The 20,734-nt window shown below is 30.7% G+C and overlaps 1 protein-coding gene across 3 annotated transcripts in view; it reads right to left on the bottom strand.

Annotated features, from left to right (window-relative positions):
- The window catches only part of LOC126734893 (hemicentin-1), a 393,008-nt gene that overhangs the window by 179,599 nt on the left and 192,675 nt on the right, over positions 1 to 20,734 (bottom strand). For 2 of the 3 annotated variants that reach the window (XM_050438722.1, XM_050438725.1), the window contains exons 3-4: positions 14,208 to 14,264; positions 5,780 to 5,988 (exon numbers count right to left, since the gene is read on the bottom strand). In XM_050438722.1, the coding sequence (XP_050294679.1) occupies positions 5,780 to 5,988; positions 14,208 to 14,264 (266 nt within the window). The remainder of the gene's footprint in view (positions 1 to 5,779; positions 5,989 to 14,207; positions 14,265 to 20,734) is intronic. The other variant, XM_050438723.1, reaches the window with a different exon arrangement.

Below are 20,734 nucleotides of genomic sequence, written 5' to 3'. Positions count from 1 at the left end.
TTAATTAAAACTAATTTGTTCCTATACAGAGTATTAAGGCCTTAAAACCAATGTTAAAAATTTATATTAATTTAGATTTATTTATTCTTTTATGCTCTACTTCAGGAACTTGTAGATCTAATATGGTGTTGCCAATATTACTGATTCATGGAATATAAAAATTTATTAATTCTAAACGTTGTCAAGATTTATAATTTATGTATATTTGTTATAGCGTAATATACCACGTTGTTGGGCGCCAAAAAGTTGTACTTTTTCTTAAATCAAATTGTACAAATAATGACTTATGTGAACGATTGTGTACTTTTAAAACCGCTATACAATATTTTAAAAATTAATTTAAATAAGAAATTTACCGCAATATTCAGAATTCAACAAATTCAAAACATCTGTTCCCGTTTTATATTTAATTTAAAAAAATATAATAAGATATTCCATAAAATCGTTAATCATTATTAGATGAAATTCAGTAGTTAAGTGGGTATGTTAAATAGAAGGTTAATTAATAAATTATCCTGAATACATTTAAAAAAAATATTGTGTAAATGACCCCGGAGGAAAAAGTCAAGGGGTGTTAGATCTGGTGATCTCGTTAGAGATTTCATTGGATCTCTTTTCTCCCAATCTACTAATCTGAAAACGCATCATGTAAAAATTGCCCCAATAAAATTAAGAACCTGTTCCTCGTACCTGTATACTATTTGTGCCAAATTGCGCTTTTCTAACTTTTTTAGTTTCAGAGATATTTGCATTCAAAATATTTAAATTGTCACCCCAATATCAAAAATTATCACAAAATAGCTAAAATAAAGTTAATGTTTTTCTATTATTATATTTCAATTATTAGTATTTTTAATATTTTAAACCTGAAACTACATGCAATGTATGTAAAAGTCATAAGCATTTTTATTTTTTTGTTAAATGAGTATTTTTACTATAACTAATAGATTCTTAATACAATACCTTTGTCCATGTATAAAAGCAAACCCATTTTTTGAATAAACCATTTTATTTAATTAAAATTAATTTTTTTCCTTTTATGTTTTCAAATTGATATTTTTTGTTTAAACCTTCTTCCGCGGTCATATGCCTGGGGAAAATTAAGGGTCCCTTTAATTTCTGCAATGCCCTTTTCTTCAACAAATCCATCAGGATTTTATTTGTTTATTTATATATTATGTACTTTTTCATAGCATCAGCTCCTTTTTTTTACCCCATTTTGCTGCAGTAATAATATTTTGTATTAAAGACTGACATGAAGTTGTACTTCTTTTTGTACAAATTGTCCGAAAATTTGAAGCAGCTAAAATTTTTTTCCTAGCGTTTATACATTCAAGAGAGTTCTATTGCTTACTGGCTCAACTTTTAAATCTTCTACTTTTTGGAAAATTTATATCATTAATTTGTTCTTGGTCATTTCGTATTCACTTGGAGAGAGGTCTGCTTTTGACAATTTATTGCGTACTTTTCATCTTCAAAATTATTTTTACCTTCGTATGCCTTTTTTGATTCTGTATACTTTTTATGCAGCAATTTCTTTGGACTACTGCCAGACTTATAGATCAATCAACTTCCTTCTACAATGAAACTTATAGACGTTGTAGAAGGAAATTTTTTTTTGTAATATATATATTAGCAGTGATGCGAACTTTTAATTTAATTTATATATTCGGTTTAATTTTTATTAAATAAATCCATATATACTTATAAAATATATTTACTTGTATTTGTTATTGTTAATGTTAATCGACGAAGATTTTTGCTTTCATAAAACGACGAAATGTTTTTTAAGAGTTTATTTTCTGAGTTTATGTTAAGTAAATAAAAATGCTACAATATTTTTATAAAAAAAAAAACATAAAAATTTGCATCCAATGCAAACAACTCAACATTTTAACAGTAATCCTAAAAAGATTCCCACCCGATAAAATAATAATGATAATGATTTCCATGCAAGTTGCAAAGATAGAGGTTCCTTGTGATACGAAATAAAAAATTACTGTTACAACAATATATGCAATTTGTTTGCTCCCAATTTTTGATCTGATCTATAGCTAATATATTTTAATAAACGTCGGCACGCTGTGTCTCATTCATTTGAACTTTCGTCTTGAAGTCCACGTTTTTGGAACCCTATGCCGCATTTACACGGGCAATTTTTTGGGCAATTATGGCTTGGCCACTCATTTGATCAATCTGAAGCAATTAATGGAGCAACATCTAGTAAGTTTATTAAAATACGGCAATTATTTCGGCACTATTGCTCCATATATTCTGTATTGCTTAATGTCGCCGAGACGAATTGCCGAATATCCGCTGGACATGGAAATTTAAGTCAATTTTATTTTTTTGTATCTCGCTTTCACATATTTATTTTTTGGCTTAACGTCTCGCTTCCACTGCGAGAGCGAGGTGCCAGGCGTACATGCGGGTTTTTTTTTTGTGGTACAATCATTTATTTTTAACAAGAATTTTTATTATTTGTGTATATGTGATTGCACGTGGTTCATAGTAAAATGGCTTGGAGTAATGAAAAGATTATTAACTTTATTGATGCAGTTCATTTGCGTAATTGCTTGTAGGACAACAAAAGTTCTGACTTCGAAGATCGCTTGCTTAAAAAAGATGAACGTCTACTGGCCTGCAGTTTGAAATTTCCCACGACGAGGCAGCAAAAAAATTTAAAAACTTGCGCACATATTTTAATAATGAGTTAAAAAAATTAGAAAAAAAGCAAAAAAGTGGCAGTGGCGCTTATCAAGAAAACAATTGGTTTGCTTTTAAAAGCTTAAGTTTTTTAAAAGGCACAGATGAAGCTCATTTAGGACTAGAATCGGAAACACAATCAGAGGTTAGTAAATTTATTTAATTTGAATTTAAATAACTCTATTGCTAATTAAAGATCACGTATAAAAAAATGAATGGAATTTTAAATGTGTGAAATCTAAATAGGTATACAGGGTGATGCTCAGGAACTCTACCAACAAACCTCACAGGGAGATTCTGCAGCAAAAAAATAAGATTGTTTTTTACAACATGTATGTCCTAAACTGTTTTTTTTTAATTTTTAACACCATGTAGATCCGAAAGTAAGACGTTTAGAACGTACATACAAAAAAAATTCTTATTTTTTGTTGGAGAATTAAACCTCGTAAAGTTTGTCGGTCGAGTTTCTGGACACCTTGTATAAAAAAAAATCTATTAAAAAAATTACAAATAAGCAGATAGCTAAGGAACACTGCGCGTTCGAACATAAAATAATGCATAAATTCGTCTCTATTTAGTTTTGCTAATGTAGATGCATTTCTTGGGCGTCTTTCTAAATTGGTTAAATCGTCAGGATTATAATTTTGTCTCCACTGCCTAGGTATAATGGTGTCAGAATCGGTATCTTCCATATCAAACATTGCAGTTGGTGTGTATAATTGTACAACAAGTAGCCAAAGTTGCACATTTAACTGTCTCAACTTGAAGATCAATACTTGTGTGGAAAATTCGAAATGTCCTGAACTTAATAGTCTAAAAACGTTCTCTACTACTCCGCGTACTCTCGATATTCTATAATTACATATTCTTTTTGGTTTAAATCGCACGGATATGGTTTTATAATGTTTTCGGAAAGCGAAAATGCATCATCCGCCACCAAAACATAAGGAGTGTTCCTTTCTCGGCCTGGTAGTGGCTCCGCTGGTGGAATGGGTAATGTTTTATTGAAAATAGCTTTCCCAAATGTTGTGTTGGCAAAAACTCCTCCATCAGATATTCTGCCTTGGCATCTAACATTTACATACAAAATTTTATAATGAGCGTCTACGACACCAAACAAAATAATGGTATGAAATTTTTTGTAGTTAAAAAAATGACTGCCACTTTTATTAGGGCACTCTATTCAGATATGCTTTCCGTCTATAGAACCTAAACAGTGTGGGAACTTCCAAATATCTTCATAATCTCTTAATATACTTTTCCATTCTTGAGCGCTTGTAGGCAACTGTAAAAAAAGAAATTATTTATTTTTAGGTGGAAACAGTTGCAGATAGTATGAATACGGATGAAATGAATAGCCCCCATTTGCCACCACCCTCGCAGTCAACTGGTGCAAATAAGAAAAAACGCACTGAAGATAATCGTTACCAAGAAGCTTGTGAAGTTATAAACCTTGTTAAACAGAAAATTTCTACTAAATCACTAGCCTTTGGAGAGCATGTAAACCAGAAACTTCTAACATACAGCCCCGCACGTGCGCAACCAGGTAGAATTTAAAATTTCTCAAATTTTATATGAGGCTGATATGGGCTATTTTGACGAAAAAACTATTAGAATGGAAAAATCATCCTCTATGTCATCACAAGTTTCTGCAAAGCGCCAGCGAATAGATTCTCCAGCTTCTCCCAGTCCTACATCGCCATCGGTTTACCAGAATAGCGACTCGAACCTTTTTTCTGGTCAAAAGTTTCACAAACCCAGAACCACTCCTTCAACAGGTGGAAAGTTATTTGGGTCTCAGCAGCAAAATAATGTCTTAATGGTTAGAACAATCACAAATATGGACAATATGATATTAAATTTTTTATAACATATTATTTTAATTATTTAGTAATTACTGGTAATACAGTAATATAAAAAATTAAAAAAAGCCTAAAAAAAGATTTTATATTGATTTTCGATTTTTTATCTAGTCGCATGATAGATTTGATTAGAATACCTTCGCGCACGCGACTACTTAAAAGTTAACAACAATGAAAAGTATACCAACTTACCTTTATATATCCACGAAGAACATCTGCAATAGGTCTGCATACCGTAGGTACAAACAGTGCAATACAAGAATCAGAAATTCAAAACAGATACATTTAACTTTTGTAGGAATCTCCGGTAGCCAAGAATCAGATGGGTTAAGGCAAGTTTCGTTGATGCAGAAATTGGGTCTCTCATATTGGTCGTCTGCTTCGTAATTAGTGGGCTGACTTTATTTAAAAGAATTTCAAAATCACTTCGGGACATTGGAGTAAAGTTTTTAAATAAAAGATCGTTCAATTCATAACACAATGAATAATGTTTTCGTCTTGCTAAAAAGCATCGCACCCAAATAAGTCTGTTTCCTTTCTTTTGTTTTTGGCTTAAGATAACAAAAGCGCTACAGGCCGCCGCTGCTTAAGAATCAACGTCCATTGCGAGCGATAGTTTTCAAATAAACTGGTCGTGTATGAATTTATTGCTAGTTTCTTGGAGTTGCACTATATCGCTCAATATTGTTGCTGCAGAGCATTTTTAAAAATTGAAATTGCTTTCTATTTCCGTAAGTAAAATTGACCAATATTGCCTAAAATTGAGCAATTTTAATTGCCCGTGTAAGGGCACCCTTAAACCTATGAACGCTCTTAATATCAATGACTAATAATTTTTTTTTTTAATATCCAAAAGTTAATGTTAATAAAACTTTTTAATGAAACTGATTACTTACTTTGTTTGAACGTCGTCGAAATTTCTTTAATAAATGTCTTAATACCTCCCCACCTCTTAGAAAAAAAATTCGTAGAGGTTAATAAAGAACTTCCCTGCAAAGACTGTAAGCAAAAGTTATCTCAGAGAAAACACGAACTTCCTTAATTTATCACGGATATTTTTCTCTTTGATCTTTACCGGCCTGTTTTTTAATTAAATACACACTGATCCGTTCTTTCGATCTCTAGATATGAAATTTATTTAAGTTATCCCTTATTTTCATCAGCACAAGACTGATAGAAAACTTTATAATATGAGAGTAACGTATACTTACTGATCACAGTAAAATTAACTTTGCTATTTCTAGTGGGTGAATTCCTAAAATCCACGCGGCACCGGTAGATGCCCTCGTCAGACTCTTCAATGTCGGTTATCACAAGTTTGGCCGGACTCGCGTGTGACTGGAAAAATGCCCGATTACCGAAGACGGTTGGAGACGACCACAGTTTGGCATCGTTAAATGTTCTTCCACGGACGTCAAAACTGAAAAGAATTTATGTACCTTATTAATAAATTCGTTACCACAATCAATCTATAAGTTGTTTATTGTATTAAATAAAATTTCTACCAGTATGTAGAGATATGAAAGAGAAGATGTTTTCTATGCTATTTTTGGTGAATATCCTTTTAGTATGAAGGATAATTTTATGGTAAATACAGTCAACAAGTAAAACATTGTAAAATATTAAGGTTTCAGTGGCCAAACTGAGCTACTGAATTGAACTACGATTCTAATATGGTTTGGTACATAGGTTACTTCGCTGGAAATTAGCCTACTCTCCTGTCTAATTCGTTCTTCTAAATCCTCACTACTTAATGGTTTGGTCTTAAAAACTCTGCTCTTTAGGTAACTCCAAAAGATAAAGTCAAAAGGAGTTAAATCCGTAGTGGCCAATTAAAGGGTCCTCTTTTGCCACTATTTCATCAAAATAGGGAGTTTAAGATTTTGTTGAAACCAGATATTTTTTTTAGGGCAAGAAAACGACAGAGCCAAAATCTAAACTAGGGATTCCTGTAAGTATCTGTTAAGATTTTCTTGAAAGAAAACCGGTCCCCATTGTTTACTTTTCCTGGGTGTTAGGTGTGGCCTTCGCTCACCCAGGGTGGGTTAGAAAATAAGTGAAAAACCGTTTTGTTTTCTGAAGAGAGTGAGTCTGATTTATTGATTTATTCAAAGCTATATGATACAAAACATGAATATAGAGGCTTGACGTGCATTTAAGCTTGACGTCCAAAGAAGAAACAATTTAATCCTAAGCACACCTTAAATACTGTGAAGCATTTGGGCGGCAACTGTATAATTTGGGGTGCATTTTCTGAATTTTGCATGGGACCCATTTATAAAATAGGTGGTATAATGGACAGATTTAAATATTTAGCAACTTTGTCTAATGTCCATTTACAGCGGAGAATATGGTACCAAAGTGGATATATCAGCATGACAATGACCCGAAGTACACTGCTATAATAATAATAATAATAATAATAATAATAATAATAATAATAATAATCTTTATTTAGCATAAATATCTACATACAAAAATTTCCCAAAAAATTAATAAAAATAAAAATAAAAATAAAAATAAGAATAAAAATAAAAATAAAAATAAAAAACTGCTCAAACAGTAAAACATTTTTTCAATAAACGTAAAATTAAATTGATAAAGTGGCCAGACCAGAGTTTCGATCTTAATTCAATTGAGAACCTTTAGGATAGAGAAGATGAGATTGTGTAAGCGGTATAAAAATTTTAAAATTTTAATGAGACGTTTGAGAAAAGTAAAAAAATATAGAATTCTATTCCACCTGGGATCATTGAGAATCTTATTAGATCTATAGGAAAAAGCTGACAGGAGATAATAAGAAACAATGAATATGCAACTTAATATTGAACTTGCTGGAATAAGAATAGAATGTTTTTTTTATGTTTCTACTTTTGCTCCTTACCTTTTAAATCGAATGCAATACTAATCTCCTTACTTCTTTTTGTAACTGATTTGTTATCACAATGTCAATAGCAAGAACACTTGACATTTTAAGCATTCATTAAAAAAGTACTATTAAATTTTATTTATTTTTCAAATTAGTAATGCTTGTTAGATATCTTTTAAAAGACAAGAAGTGAATAATAGAAGTCTTAGCATGCGTAACTTGTTAAACCTTTTAATAATCGTAATTAAAACAAAAGATTGCAATTGTAAAAATAATCGATGACGTAATATTTCACATTTAATATACCCTGCAGAAAAAAATTTTACATTAAAATAAAGGCACTTTAAAAAACTAATCGACATATCCAAGTATTTTGTCAAAAAAAAATTAACTTTTGATTTACTGTATTTATTCCAAGATAAGGCACTGTGTGTTCATATATCATACATAATTTTATAGTATAAACTGTATTTTATATTATCTAGTAACAGTCTTATAATTTACATTAAAAATATTGAAGTGAGAAAAATCTAAAATAAAAAAAAATACACAAAAATTTGATTAAATCCCAGAAAAAAAAAACTTTTTTTTGAAAATTAGTTACTTGAGGTTCAATTCTCGAAATAATTTTAAAAAACTCCGGGATTTTTTAAGAAAAGACAGACAGCGGCTATGAGAAAAAATATTTGAAGGAAAAAATTAAAAACAAGGAAAAGTTTTAATTAAACTAAAAAATAAACAAAATAAAAAATAAAAATAAGTCTGGGGTAAAATATGAAGAACATTAAAAGGAAATCTACATTTTTTTCCTGGAATAGAATGACTTAGAGTCCAATTCCTTGAAATAATAAAAAAGCATGTTTTATGGAAAAAAACAAAATTTTATTTATGAGCCTTCTAAAATAAACAATGCAATATTCAAAATTTATTATTTTGGGTTCATATATAATTATTCATAAAAAATATGATAAACTAAAAACATTTTTCTTAAAAAATTTAAAAAAAAAATATTTTTTTCTGGAACACCAACTCGGAGTCTAAATTTTTAGGCTCGAGTGTGTCATTTTGGCACTCAACAATTTTTCCGCCTACTTTATTCTCAAGAATTCTCAATTTCGCATTAAATAAAGAAAAAATGCGTTTTAAATAATAGAGTAAGAGCGACAGATGCTAAAGGACAGATTTAATCATCTGGAGCATTTGGTTTTAATTAAATAGATAAAAAATTTAAACTAGGCACTACAAAATTTGTAGTGGTATTTAATACCAACTATTGCAATTTTTATATACTTGAATGCATCATTTTAGCGCCCAACAATTTTTAAAACAACACGCGTTTTATGTTCTGAGACGTTTGAGTGCATCATTTTTATAAATAAAGACGTTTCTTAAAGTGATGGGACAGACCGAATATCAGCAAAATTTTTTTTAATTAAATAATTGGTTTTAATTAAAACATTAAAACTAGGGGCACCTACTACGAATATTATGATAGACTATATACTTATATGGGCCACTCATGTTTTGCAGCTATATTTTTGAGCTTTTAGATAAAGGTTATCAAAATCATTGTTTCAAACAGGACTATTGTTCCGATTTGAAGTACATTTGCATAATAAATTTACAGCTAATAAAATCACAAGGTTGCCATTATGGCCCTGTTTTATTTTACCTATTATTTATTGATTTAAATGATTACAATGTAAATGAACTAACCAACTGGGACATACTGTTTATGGTTTTAATGAAGAAGTTCCACCAGAATGCTTGATGATTATGTAATACTGCTGTCTAAATTTGGAAGATAAACTTTGAACGTTTGAATCACTCTTACTTGCGAGATCTGTAGTACACTCAGCAAGAATTTCTTTTTTTTTATAAAGGTCTGTTTTTGGCTCTTTGTTATTCCTATTATACATATCACTGGCATAGTAAAAAGACTTCCAAGTACGCTTTTTGTCCTTCTGGAAAAGTCTGTTAGTTTTATTGAGAACACTGGTTAAATAATTTCACGTAAGTCACACTTTGTAACTCTCTAATTGTTTTCGATTGATATTAATTGGAAATAATTTGACTTGAAATCGTCTAATAAGAAACTTTTGAATCACATGAGACACTAACGTAGTCTTTAGCTAGAACCTCTGGAATCAATAACTTAATTTGCTAAAACACCCTGAGTTTTTAATTATACTTCCTTGAAAAAATATCCAGATTTAAAAATAACTTCTAAATAAAATATACCTAAAGGAATAATATATCTTTTACAGTGCTTGGACATAAAAAACTCTGACTATGTGAGTAATTTGAAAATAATGTAAAGGCTTCTGAGCATATAAAAAATAATATTCAAACCGGATGTGAGGATTGTGTGAAATGGAGTATTCATAATAAAAAAAGGTCTAATGGCCAGGAGAGAAAACAAAAAAAATACATTTTGTTTTTAGAGTATTTTTGTTGTATATCTTGTTTATTTATTTAATATAAAAACACTTGAAATGAATATGTCGTTAGTATATTAAAATGTAGTTTATTTTAGAATACAACGTCGTATTGTTAACAAAAAATTTGATGTCTATAATTCTAAAGTCGTCTCTATCAAAGTTAGTAAAATGTAATATTTAAAATTACAGGCAGGTACTATTTATACAAATTACAGTGTACAAAATGTTTTCTATGCCCTGTTTGGTGAATATTGACTTTTAACAGTGGACATTTTACTGCTTTTCTTAAAACATTTTACAAGTAGTTTCGTTTGACAGGAAGGTCATTAAATGGAATTTTATGGCTAATTGACCATAAGTTGTTTTCACTTTACTATAAAACAACTGGTATTCAGGTATTCAGTATATTTTTTTTCAATTACTAAAAGTTAGTTTAAGTAGAAGTAAAAGTAAATTTTTAGTTTAGTTTCATTGATTTCAAGTCATTTTATGGTTTTTCCAAATGCTTTAACCGTTTTGTGTCAAATTATTACATCTCAAGTCTATTATATAATTATAATTATAGCCGTTTGTTGTATATATTTCACTATGTACTACAATAGTAAAAAAAAATAAAACTAGGGGCAACTATGATATTTGCACTCGAATGCATCATTTTGGCGCCCAACAATTTTTTTAAAAATCGTTTTTCTAGGTTTAAATATATTTATATTTTGTATTGAAGGGTCAAGATAGTTTTCCTAATTACTCCAGTTTTTGAGTCATTTTTCAGTTATTCAAGGCTGGTATTTCTACATAGTGAAGTTTTACAATTTTTGTATTTAAGTAAATGAAGAAAGTGGAACTTTTGTTTAATACAACTTATATATTAGGGTGGAGTAAAAATGGCCGATTTTTTTTATTTGTGAGATATGGCGATGCCTATTTTTGAAAAAGTTGCCTTTTCAAACCGCTGATTACTGCGCAAAACCTGGGTTTGGTATGACCTTATCTTTGGTTGCCAAATGAGGCATGAATATTTAAAAAAAAATCAACATTTTTCCAAATTTCTATGCAGCTCTTCGCTTATTTCCTTTTAAAATTTTATTGAAACTACTTTTTTTAAAGAAAATAACCCAGAACTCATAACGTGGAGGTGGCTGCAACTCGAGTTCCAACCGCATTTCATCACTATATATGCTCATAATTTTTTTAGTTCTCTAAAACTTTATAATATTGACTTTTTGTTTCAAATATTGGCAATGCGGCTCTAAAAGCTATTTTGGACCTTATATAACCATCACGTGCATCAAAGCCACAGACTGCAGTTGATGCTTCAGTTACCAATTTGACGCAGCGTTCCACTGCTATTGAATGGCATGGAAACTTTAAAATTTCAATTTCACTTGGAACTTCTGAGATCATTTCCATAAGGCTGCTATCGGAAATCGACACTATAAGGGGAGACTCGGTAATTGTTATCGACTACCAACCAATTAGGTCAATGTAGTCTGTGGCCTTGCAATTTAATAAGGGTACCTTAAACTCACGTACTTTTAGTCCTAATGGCTTGTGTTGTCTACATTTTAGCAGTCTTCTTAAACCTAATTCTCTTACTGCTTTTCTACTATCAGAGAGAATAGCTAACAACATGTTTTCTGGGTGAGCGAAGTACCCGTTTCTTTGAATGATAGGATCAATAATATTTCTAATTTCTTCTGGTAAGAATCTGGATTTTTGAATAATTCCAAAAACATGTTTGCTGCTATGCCTACAGTATATTGCGTTAAAATTTTAAGATTTGTTGATGGATTTTCGGTACCAACATATAATCTCAAAATTCGATTGGCTGTAGTTAACCACCTGGAATGATTCAATTTTCCTGGTCCTCTCTGCGACAAACTCAAAGAAATGTTTCCTGTTGAAATTGCAGCACAGATTTCATAAAGGTATTGCTGGTCGGTCCAAGTTCACTTGGAGTAATTGCAGGCAAAGTAGTTATTTAAATTAATAGCATTTTTTCACAGTTTTCCAAATGTTTTCCTATTTCGCCATTATATCCTTTAGGCCCAATAGTACCGCCGTCCAAATTTTGCAGTAAATGACGCAAAGGAAGTTCGTTTGCGTGTAACAAACAAACGAACCATTGTAAAGGTCGTCCAAGAGAAACTTCAATTTGTCTCAATATTCCATTTTTTACACCAGTATTGACTACTGTACCATCACATCCAATAGCCTGAAGTTTAGAAAGATCCATGTTTTTCTCTAGGAATTCTAAAATGCTTTTTTTGATATTGGTCGAATGACCAGAAGTTGGAGTTACATGACCTAAATACGTGGATCCTGGTTCCGATACTAGTACAATATGCTCTTCTATTATGGTTTTTCTTGAACATGTCTTTTCGCCTTTGACTTGAATTATTGTTTGGTCTTTCCGTGCGTCAAAATATAAACCATATATTGGAAATGATGTTTCCTTACCTTTTCTTTTTAGGTCACTACGCACTTTAGTTCTCTCTCTTCTTATTTTGCTTCGATCTACGATCTTGGAGGGGTCTTCTTTGGTTAAAATTCCCATATCTGTTAGAGCTGCATTTACAATAATTGCGGCAGATCTATCGGATACGCCTGTTCTATCGCAAGCTTGCGCTAAACTTGGAAGTTTTAGTCTCATTTGAGAAGTTGAGGGGCAGCTTTCTTCTATAGACTGTTACGGGCCCGCCTAATATAAAAAAACCAATTTCTAAGGTCATATGGGCAGCCAAAGGTGACGTCGTAGAAATCTGAAATTTTGCACACCGATTTGTAATAACAAAACGCAATTTTTCCGCATCTAGGCATTTTAAGTTTCAAAAAAATTTTTTTTCGCTCCACCCTATTATATATATATATATATATATAGCATTTGTTTCCAAAGCCTACTTAAAAAATATGCTAAAAAAATAGAAAATTTGCATTTTTCCTTTCAACTAACAAAAAAATGTGACAATGTGACAATTAAAGTTGATGATGGTTTCTCGAAAACGAAACGTCGGATATAAAATTTAAAAGCGCCATTACGTATTACTTCAAAAGTGTCAATGAGAAAGTGTCAACAGTTTTTTGATATCTTTTAAAATAAAGCCAGGAAAAAATAAAATCGATATTGGCAAATTTCCGTTTTTTTCCAAATATCTCAGCAGGTCATGGAAATTTTTGAAGTTTCTCAACGGCATATAAATACACTTCAAAGTGCACAACTTTTTCCTAATTTAACCGAAGCTTTATCTCCAACAGGTACCGAGATCCCCATGCTTAGGATCCTTATCTTGGACACCCTGTATATTAGGAAGAAAATAATTTTTCTCTCCTATAGGCTAATAATGCTTTAAGACCACATACGTTGCCTCTTTTACTGAACAATATATTCATCATTAATTAATTTAGCGAGTTTATTAATAATAAAACAATAAATATGGAGTATTAAAAAATTAAAATTCAATCAACCGAAATCCGTAGAGTAAAACCGCTTAAACGCTGTTTCAATTTGATTGTGAGGGTAAACTCGACCCGGTAGACCAACCCACCCGAAAAAAATCCGATTTTCCAAAAAACAATTTTTTACTCGTTCGAGGCTTAATTATGAACAAGTTAATTATACTCATATGTACGAGGTCGGTCAATTTATTTCCACCCGTATAATATTAATTTATTGTAACATCATATAGTCCGCGTTACGAATTAATTACCCCCCGCAGTAATTCTATAACTAGATTATTGTTATTATTGTTATTGTATTTTGTTTTCACAATAAATATCGGTTTATTACTGATTGCTTGGTATTAAATTACGCTGCGCACAAATGAAATAATAAATCTGTTTTTGTTTACTGGCATCCTATATGTCTTTCATTATGACTTTACATTAAATGTAAGCCCTAAAGTTTTCGCAAAATCTTTTAATTTAATAAAAGCAAAGTAATATTCGGTGGAGAGAGGCTTCTATAGCGTCGCGACGCATTGATCTGGCTCTCATTAAATTGACTCTTTTATTTGACACTTTAAAATCCAATATGAGAGAACAGGTTTCAATAAACTTCACTCCGCGAATCCTCTCGACCATTAAGAGCGACCGTGGCGGTTCCCAAAATTAAACTCCTGAATATTATGTTGTACTTTAGTGGTGGGTGAAAGGCTCCACTTTATTTAAGGCATAATTAAGTTCTGTGAGTTCATTTTAACGAAAAATAATAGAAAAGATTTTGTCGGTCTACTACTAATAAGGAAAGAAGCGTAATGAGGGAAAATTATTAGTACTTTACAAGTTGCATGTGGTAATTGTTATTTGGTGAAGAGAGAGGTTGAGGTTTACCTGAAGACCCCTTCGCTGCTTCTTCTCAAATTGGTGTGTTGCAAAAAAGGTCCGCCCCTGAAAAACGTTAGTTAAAGCATATTCAGATTTTCCAAAGATTAATATTCTTCCTAAAAAAAAATAACCCAACACCAAAGTGCATTCTACAATGTGCCGATCTTCAATCCTAATCCACTTTATTCGACACCTTAACCGTTAAGAAAAATTAGCATATTAAAGCAATCGTAAGCGTCGTATACACATAAAGCGCGAGGGGCAACAAAGAATTGTAAGCTCTCGACACCTAAATCGGGGTTTATGCGGAATACCGCCGTTTTAAGTTTTAATTAAAGCAGTAAACTCCCGTTTAATATGAAACAATGTTCTCGGAATAAGGTAAATCGGGGACGCGTAATGCCGCTCTCTTGGGCCCCTCTTGTTTTGTTTTAAATTTAACTTTTTTGTGCTAAAAAGTTATTATAATATACGTATATTTTAAGTTATTATTTAAGATGCCACTAAAAATCTGAAAGCGTTTGAAATATGCGTGTAGAGGAGAATGTTCAGAATTCATATTACAAACAAAGATAATTGCCAACATCTGTTGGTTCTTATTCTGTCCACTGCAACTATCACAATACAAAACCAATTCTTTAATGCTATCATTATGGGTGTTTATCGACTGCAGATATTTGTAAAGTCAAGTGCAGATATCATTAGCACCCCTCTTCTCATCGCATTCCCTCCATAATTAACACTGCACGTTCTTAGTACCACTTTCATAGAAAGTTAGATTATATACAGCGTAACGTGTATTAAATCGTGCTAAAATGTGTAAAGAAGAAAACTGTCACCATTCGGAGTACTCAAAACCTTTTGTAAGACAAAGCTGGTACAAAGAAATGAATTGAGTTGTTTTTATTTCTGTTGATCAATGATAAATGTTTATTTACTAATCTCTTTCTTCCTAATATGATTTTTATATAGTTAAATGTCACCTTCTTTTACGTTTTGTTCATCGGTTTGCTTATTTACCTCACTTAACAAACACTTATCTTTTTTAATGCATTTATGCATTCAATAAAGATTAGTCTTATTTTTCAATTCTGGCGGTAAATATTTTCTTAGAGTACTTAACTGTTTCCTAGAATAATGTGAGGGAACAGCTGGTAAACTTTTTATGAAATCGATAACACCTTGTCGAAGTGAGTTTGTTTTTGGGAGGATGCTTGCCACGACTATTATTCTTAGAAGTAGATATATCGCTCCTGTTTACTTCAGTATATCTTAACATTCTGCTAGAAATATCTAAAAAAAAAAGTTTTCTTCATCCTGATTTTTTGTACCACTACCATCGTTTTTATAATCGCCATCACTCTCATTTTTTTGATACCGTCGCTATTTCTTTATCTATTTCTACCTAAGAAGAAATAATTATAAACTTAGTTGTTCCTTTATCTTTTTCCTCTGGTTATGAGTATTGGAGCTTTTCTTGAATCCCGAACATCTAAGAGGAGTGCAACACTTAATATTACACCACGTAGAACCGCATAACTGATTCTGATATTGATTTCGAAGGACCACAACCATAGGCTAAATTTTATCACAGGAAAGGCAAAAGTTAATTGTTAATCATTAAAACACACAAAAGAGTTACTTCTTTACATCCCTTTAATATTGTAAAAAAAATCTGTTTTTTACACAGCACTACTTCACACTTATTTACCTAACACTTACATTTAAGGATACAGCAAACTTCTAATACTAAAATTACTTCCACTTTTAACAACACTTTTGAATTGACAAATATTCCTAATATACCTGGAAAAATGTCAGTCATCGTTGTTTTAAAAACTGTTGGGCGCCAAAATTATGCTTTCAAGTGCAAACATCGTAGTTGCCCCTAGTTTTAGTTTTTTAATTATTGTAGTACATACTGGTGTAGAATATATACAAAATGAAACTTATAAATATTTATATTACTAATTAGCTTTTGTTGATGTGTATTATGTAATGCTTTAATTAATATATTTTTTATGTTTATGAGCAGATATACCGGTTGGTGCGTCGCCGAGCGGAACATAGGACATCCCATGTAAATTTGAAGAGGGTCAGTTATTGGCTTCCCTGTACATTTTACAGAAAAAATATAAGATAACTTTTTGAAGAGACCAATCTGGCAAACCCTCGTGCAAAGTTTCAAAAAATTTTAATAAGCGAATCTTGAATTATTTATTTAAATGTAATTGCAAAATTAGCAAATTTTCGGTTCAGGTAAAATCAGACACCAGCCACCAGCAAACAATTTCTTATAAAGCTTTGTCAAATCTGACATACAGCTAAATACAAGAAATGTTTTTTTTTTCATTTTATCAATCTCACAACCATACATTTAAAGTAAGACACGTTAACATTACTTCTTGATCTAAACTTTTATTATGGTTAATTATTTACTTAATTATGGCTACTTTTTCGTCGATTGAATAATTCATACTTGTTTCCAAAAGTCGACTGTCACTGATTTATTGACAATTTTCCTCACGTCAGTGATAATATTTATTTTACTGGTGCCCGTTTGGTTTTACCTGAACCGAAATTTTTGCCAATTTTGCAATTACATTTAATTGAATAATTCAAGATTCGCTTATTAAAGTTTTTTGAAATTTTGCACAAGGGTTTACCAGATTGGTCTCTTCAAAAGGTTATCTTACATTTTTTCTATAAAATGTACAGGGAAGCCAATAATTGACTGGGATTGGGATTTCCTATGTTCCGGTCGGCGACGCACCACCCGGCATAAGATTAGTTGACCTGTTAAGTCAGAATTTTTAATTGTTTATTTTTTCGTGATACTTTGTATGCTGTTTTTTTGAAACTCGATATATTATATTTTCACGCGCATATTGTAATTGTTAATGATTCAAAGTTTATAATATGGTATATGGCAATATGTTTTGTTTATTTTGTATGTTTATGATATGTAATAAATTATTTTTTTTCTTTTCTTTTTCTTCAAATATATATATAGACCTGGAAAAATATCAATTGCCTGAAGCAAAATGAAAAATGACTCAAATTCTTGGAATAAGCACACAAATTGGAAAAAAATTAAAATAAACTGAAGTAACTTACTCTTGTTAAAAATACTGCCTGTTTTGTAGTAAATAGAAAACAACGTATCGTCAATAATAATTAGTAATAAAATTACTCTTAACGACCACTCTATTAAACAAAACTACCTTTAAAATTTTTAAAGGAAAACAATAAGATGTCCACTTTTATGTGCTTATATTTACCAAACAACATATAAAAAAAAATGTAACTATGAAGACAGCTTCTATTCATTTCATTCAAGAGGCCCGGAAAACCTTAGAATATGATTGCCAACCTGAAGGAGAAAAAGAAGAAGAAGAAGAATTCTTTTAGTTTTTAATAAGTCTTGAGAATGAAAATAACTATATTAAAAGTAAGATTGTATCTTGGCTAATTTTTCAGTTACAAGTGAATTAAAAAAATATTTTTCTTTGGAAAAAATAAATTTAAATTATTCTGAAATAAAATAAATCTGTAATAAAAACGTGAACTTATGGTTTAAGTGCTTAAAGTCATAAAAGATGTTTAGTGGCTCATTTGCCCGAAATGAATTAAGAGTATGCTGCCAATTGATTAGTTGGAAGTAAATTTAAAGATCAACTGCCTGGACTAATCAAATTTTAAACTACTCAACTGTATTAAATAAAAAATAAATTCTAGTCAAGGCAGTTGAATGATGAGGATTCTTGGATCAGATGCCTAAAATTAAGGAAACGTTAGGCTAAAATTAAATAAATCCAGTAAGAAACTGCCTGGAATAAAACAGATATTTTTATTAGTTGTTTCACTTAGTGCCTAAAATTAAAAGTTAATTTATTGTTCAACTACCTGGACTGGAATGAAATAATATGACTAATCGACTACCTTGGATAAACAACAAATTTTAGTTAAGGCTTACCTAAAATTAAGGAAATATTGGACCAAAATAAATAAAAATAGCAAAAAACTGCCTGAAATAAAACAATTGGTTTTAAAATATCAGTTCATAAATACGTCAGAAAAATACAATTTCATAAAGATCCAGTGTGTTTATGAAAGTTAAGAAAATGAAAAAGTGGACTTTTAAGCCTCCTTTGGTCATATAAACCGATCTGAGTTCCATCGATCTTTGACGATCGTTTTAAAATTATCTCTCCCATCTATAAAATTCATAAATATGTACGAAAAGTACAATTTCATATTGATCCAGAATGTTTTTGAGAGGTGAGATGCGGTAAAAACCAAGTTTTTTGACCTAAATCCTTATCTCAGAACTAGGAATCATTTAATGATCGCTCTGAAATCATGCTTGTCGATTATAAATAAATTAATGAAGTAAGAAAATAAATAATTTAGAATGATTCAAGACATGAGTGAAGAGTGAATTGCGGCAGAAAGTCGTAAAGTGGACTTTTACCCCTTTTTCTATTAATCTTTATCTCAAGACCAGGAATCATTGACGATCGCTATTAAATCATGCTTCTCGTTTGTAAAGGGATTAATGAAGTAAGAAAAGTAACTTTTTGAAATGATTCAAGACATCTGTGAGGAGTAAAATGCCGTAGAAAGTTAAAAAGTGGACTTTTACTTTCTTTTTTTACATAAATGTTTGTTACAGGACAAGGAAACATTAACGATCATTTTGAAATCACGGATTAACGAAGTAAGAAAAGTAATTTTTTAAAATGATTCCTTGATTTTAAAATAATTATTGTTCGACTTATTGAAAAGGTAATAATATTTTTATAATTTTTTTTTATATAATAATATGCACTTTTTCTTATATAAATTATTAACGAAGTATTAAATATCTCATAGGTAGGTATCTTTTTATAAAAGCATAACATTTTCCACTTCCAGCCACCATTTTTATGCTGACTATACGCAATTATATTATTCATTTTTAACATGTAAGTTTAAATTTAATTGTAACATTTAATGGTAATCGAACAAGTGTTAATGGTATTATAAATTATATAAATACCCGATAAATTGAGTGCTTAACTCTAATGTATTATACGGTTCTTCGGTTGTTCATTGCAAATGTTTGGTGAGGTCTGGTGAGAATTAAACATGTTATTTTTTGTTGTGTAAAGTGACTTTATTTTGTAAATAAAAAAAAGATTTTTTGGGTATGTACAGGGTGGTGCGATTTCGACTGTTTTAACAGAAAACTCGTACTTTCCGAACAGATAGAAAAAAATTGACTTATATGTCATGTTATATATTTTTATGTTATATATTTTTATACAGGGTGTTTCATAAAGTTGATATTCCAAAGAATTTTTTTTTTTTTTTATGAAACATATTATTTTTTTATAAATTCTTAAAGATTTTGAAATTCTCTTTTTAAAAATGTATAACACCATATATCTCATTCTAGCTATTTCCGATATTTCCGACATTACATTGTCATTTTTTCATTTTCCAAGTCTTTTAATTTTTATAGAAGTAGGCTTTGGTAAAAAACAGCACATGTCATATGTGACAGCCAGATAGAAAATTGTTTATTTCTTCTGTCGGTAACACATTTGAATTTGCTGTATTTAGAGCTATATAGTGCTCTATAGTGATATATTTAGAGAATTTAAAAAAAAAATATGAAAATTACGGAAAAGTTGACATGTTAAAGTGCTATTTTCTGTCTAATGAAAATTCCGAGGCAGCCAGTGAATTATATTTAAATACCTTTCCTGAACGTCATCAACCAGATAAAAGAATATTTCCAATGGTAAAATTAAATCTTGTGAAGCACGGAAGTTTTAAAAAGCCAAGACCCAAAACTTATGCTGTTGATGTTGAAGCTGAAATTCAGGAACTTAATATAATAGGTAAGGTTCAAGATCATTCTAACAAGTTTCATCAAGCGGTTGCAGAGGAAATAGGTGTTGAGAAAACCAGAGTTTTAAAAACGCTTAAAAAGCACAAATTTAAACCCTACAGGGTTAGGAAAGTTCATCACCTACAGGATGGCAACTTTCAGAGAAGAATTGCATTTTGTGATTGGTATATCAATAAGTGTAGATTGGACGAGAACTTCCATAATAACATTATTTGGACAGATGAAAGCCGAATAGATACTATAATTCCTATTACTGGACTACAGAAAACCCACATGCTGTAGTACGCGCGAACAGACAGGGACGGCTGGGCTTCAATATTTTGATTGGAATTTTTCGAGGTAGATTTTTGGATCCTCATTTTGTTAATGAAATTTTGACTGCCCAAAATTATGTAAATATTTTACAAACATATGTTGCACCATTTTTGGCAAATTTACCATTAGCGAGAGTTCGAAACACGTATTATCAGCAAGACGGTTGTCCTTCGCACAACGCACGAATTACGACTTATTTTTTAAATCAGGAATTTCAGGATCATTGGATTGGTACTAGGGGACGTATATTGTGGCCTGCTAGCCCTTAGATTTTTTTATGGGGGAGATTGAAGGATTTAGTTTTTAAAGGAAGAACTAT

The sequence above is a fragment of the Anthonomus grandis genome, chromosome 4 (assembly GCF_022605725.1).
Source record: "Anthonomus grandis grandis chromosome 4, icAntGran1.3, whole genome shotgun sequence".
Taxonomy (NCBI): domain Eukaryota; kingdom Metazoa; phylum Arthropoda; class Insecta; order Coleoptera; family Curculionidae; genus Anthonomus; species Anthonomus grandis.
The sequence above is the reverse complement of the archived record's forward strand: the minus strand, read 5'-3'. Positions and strand labels throughout refer to the sequence as shown.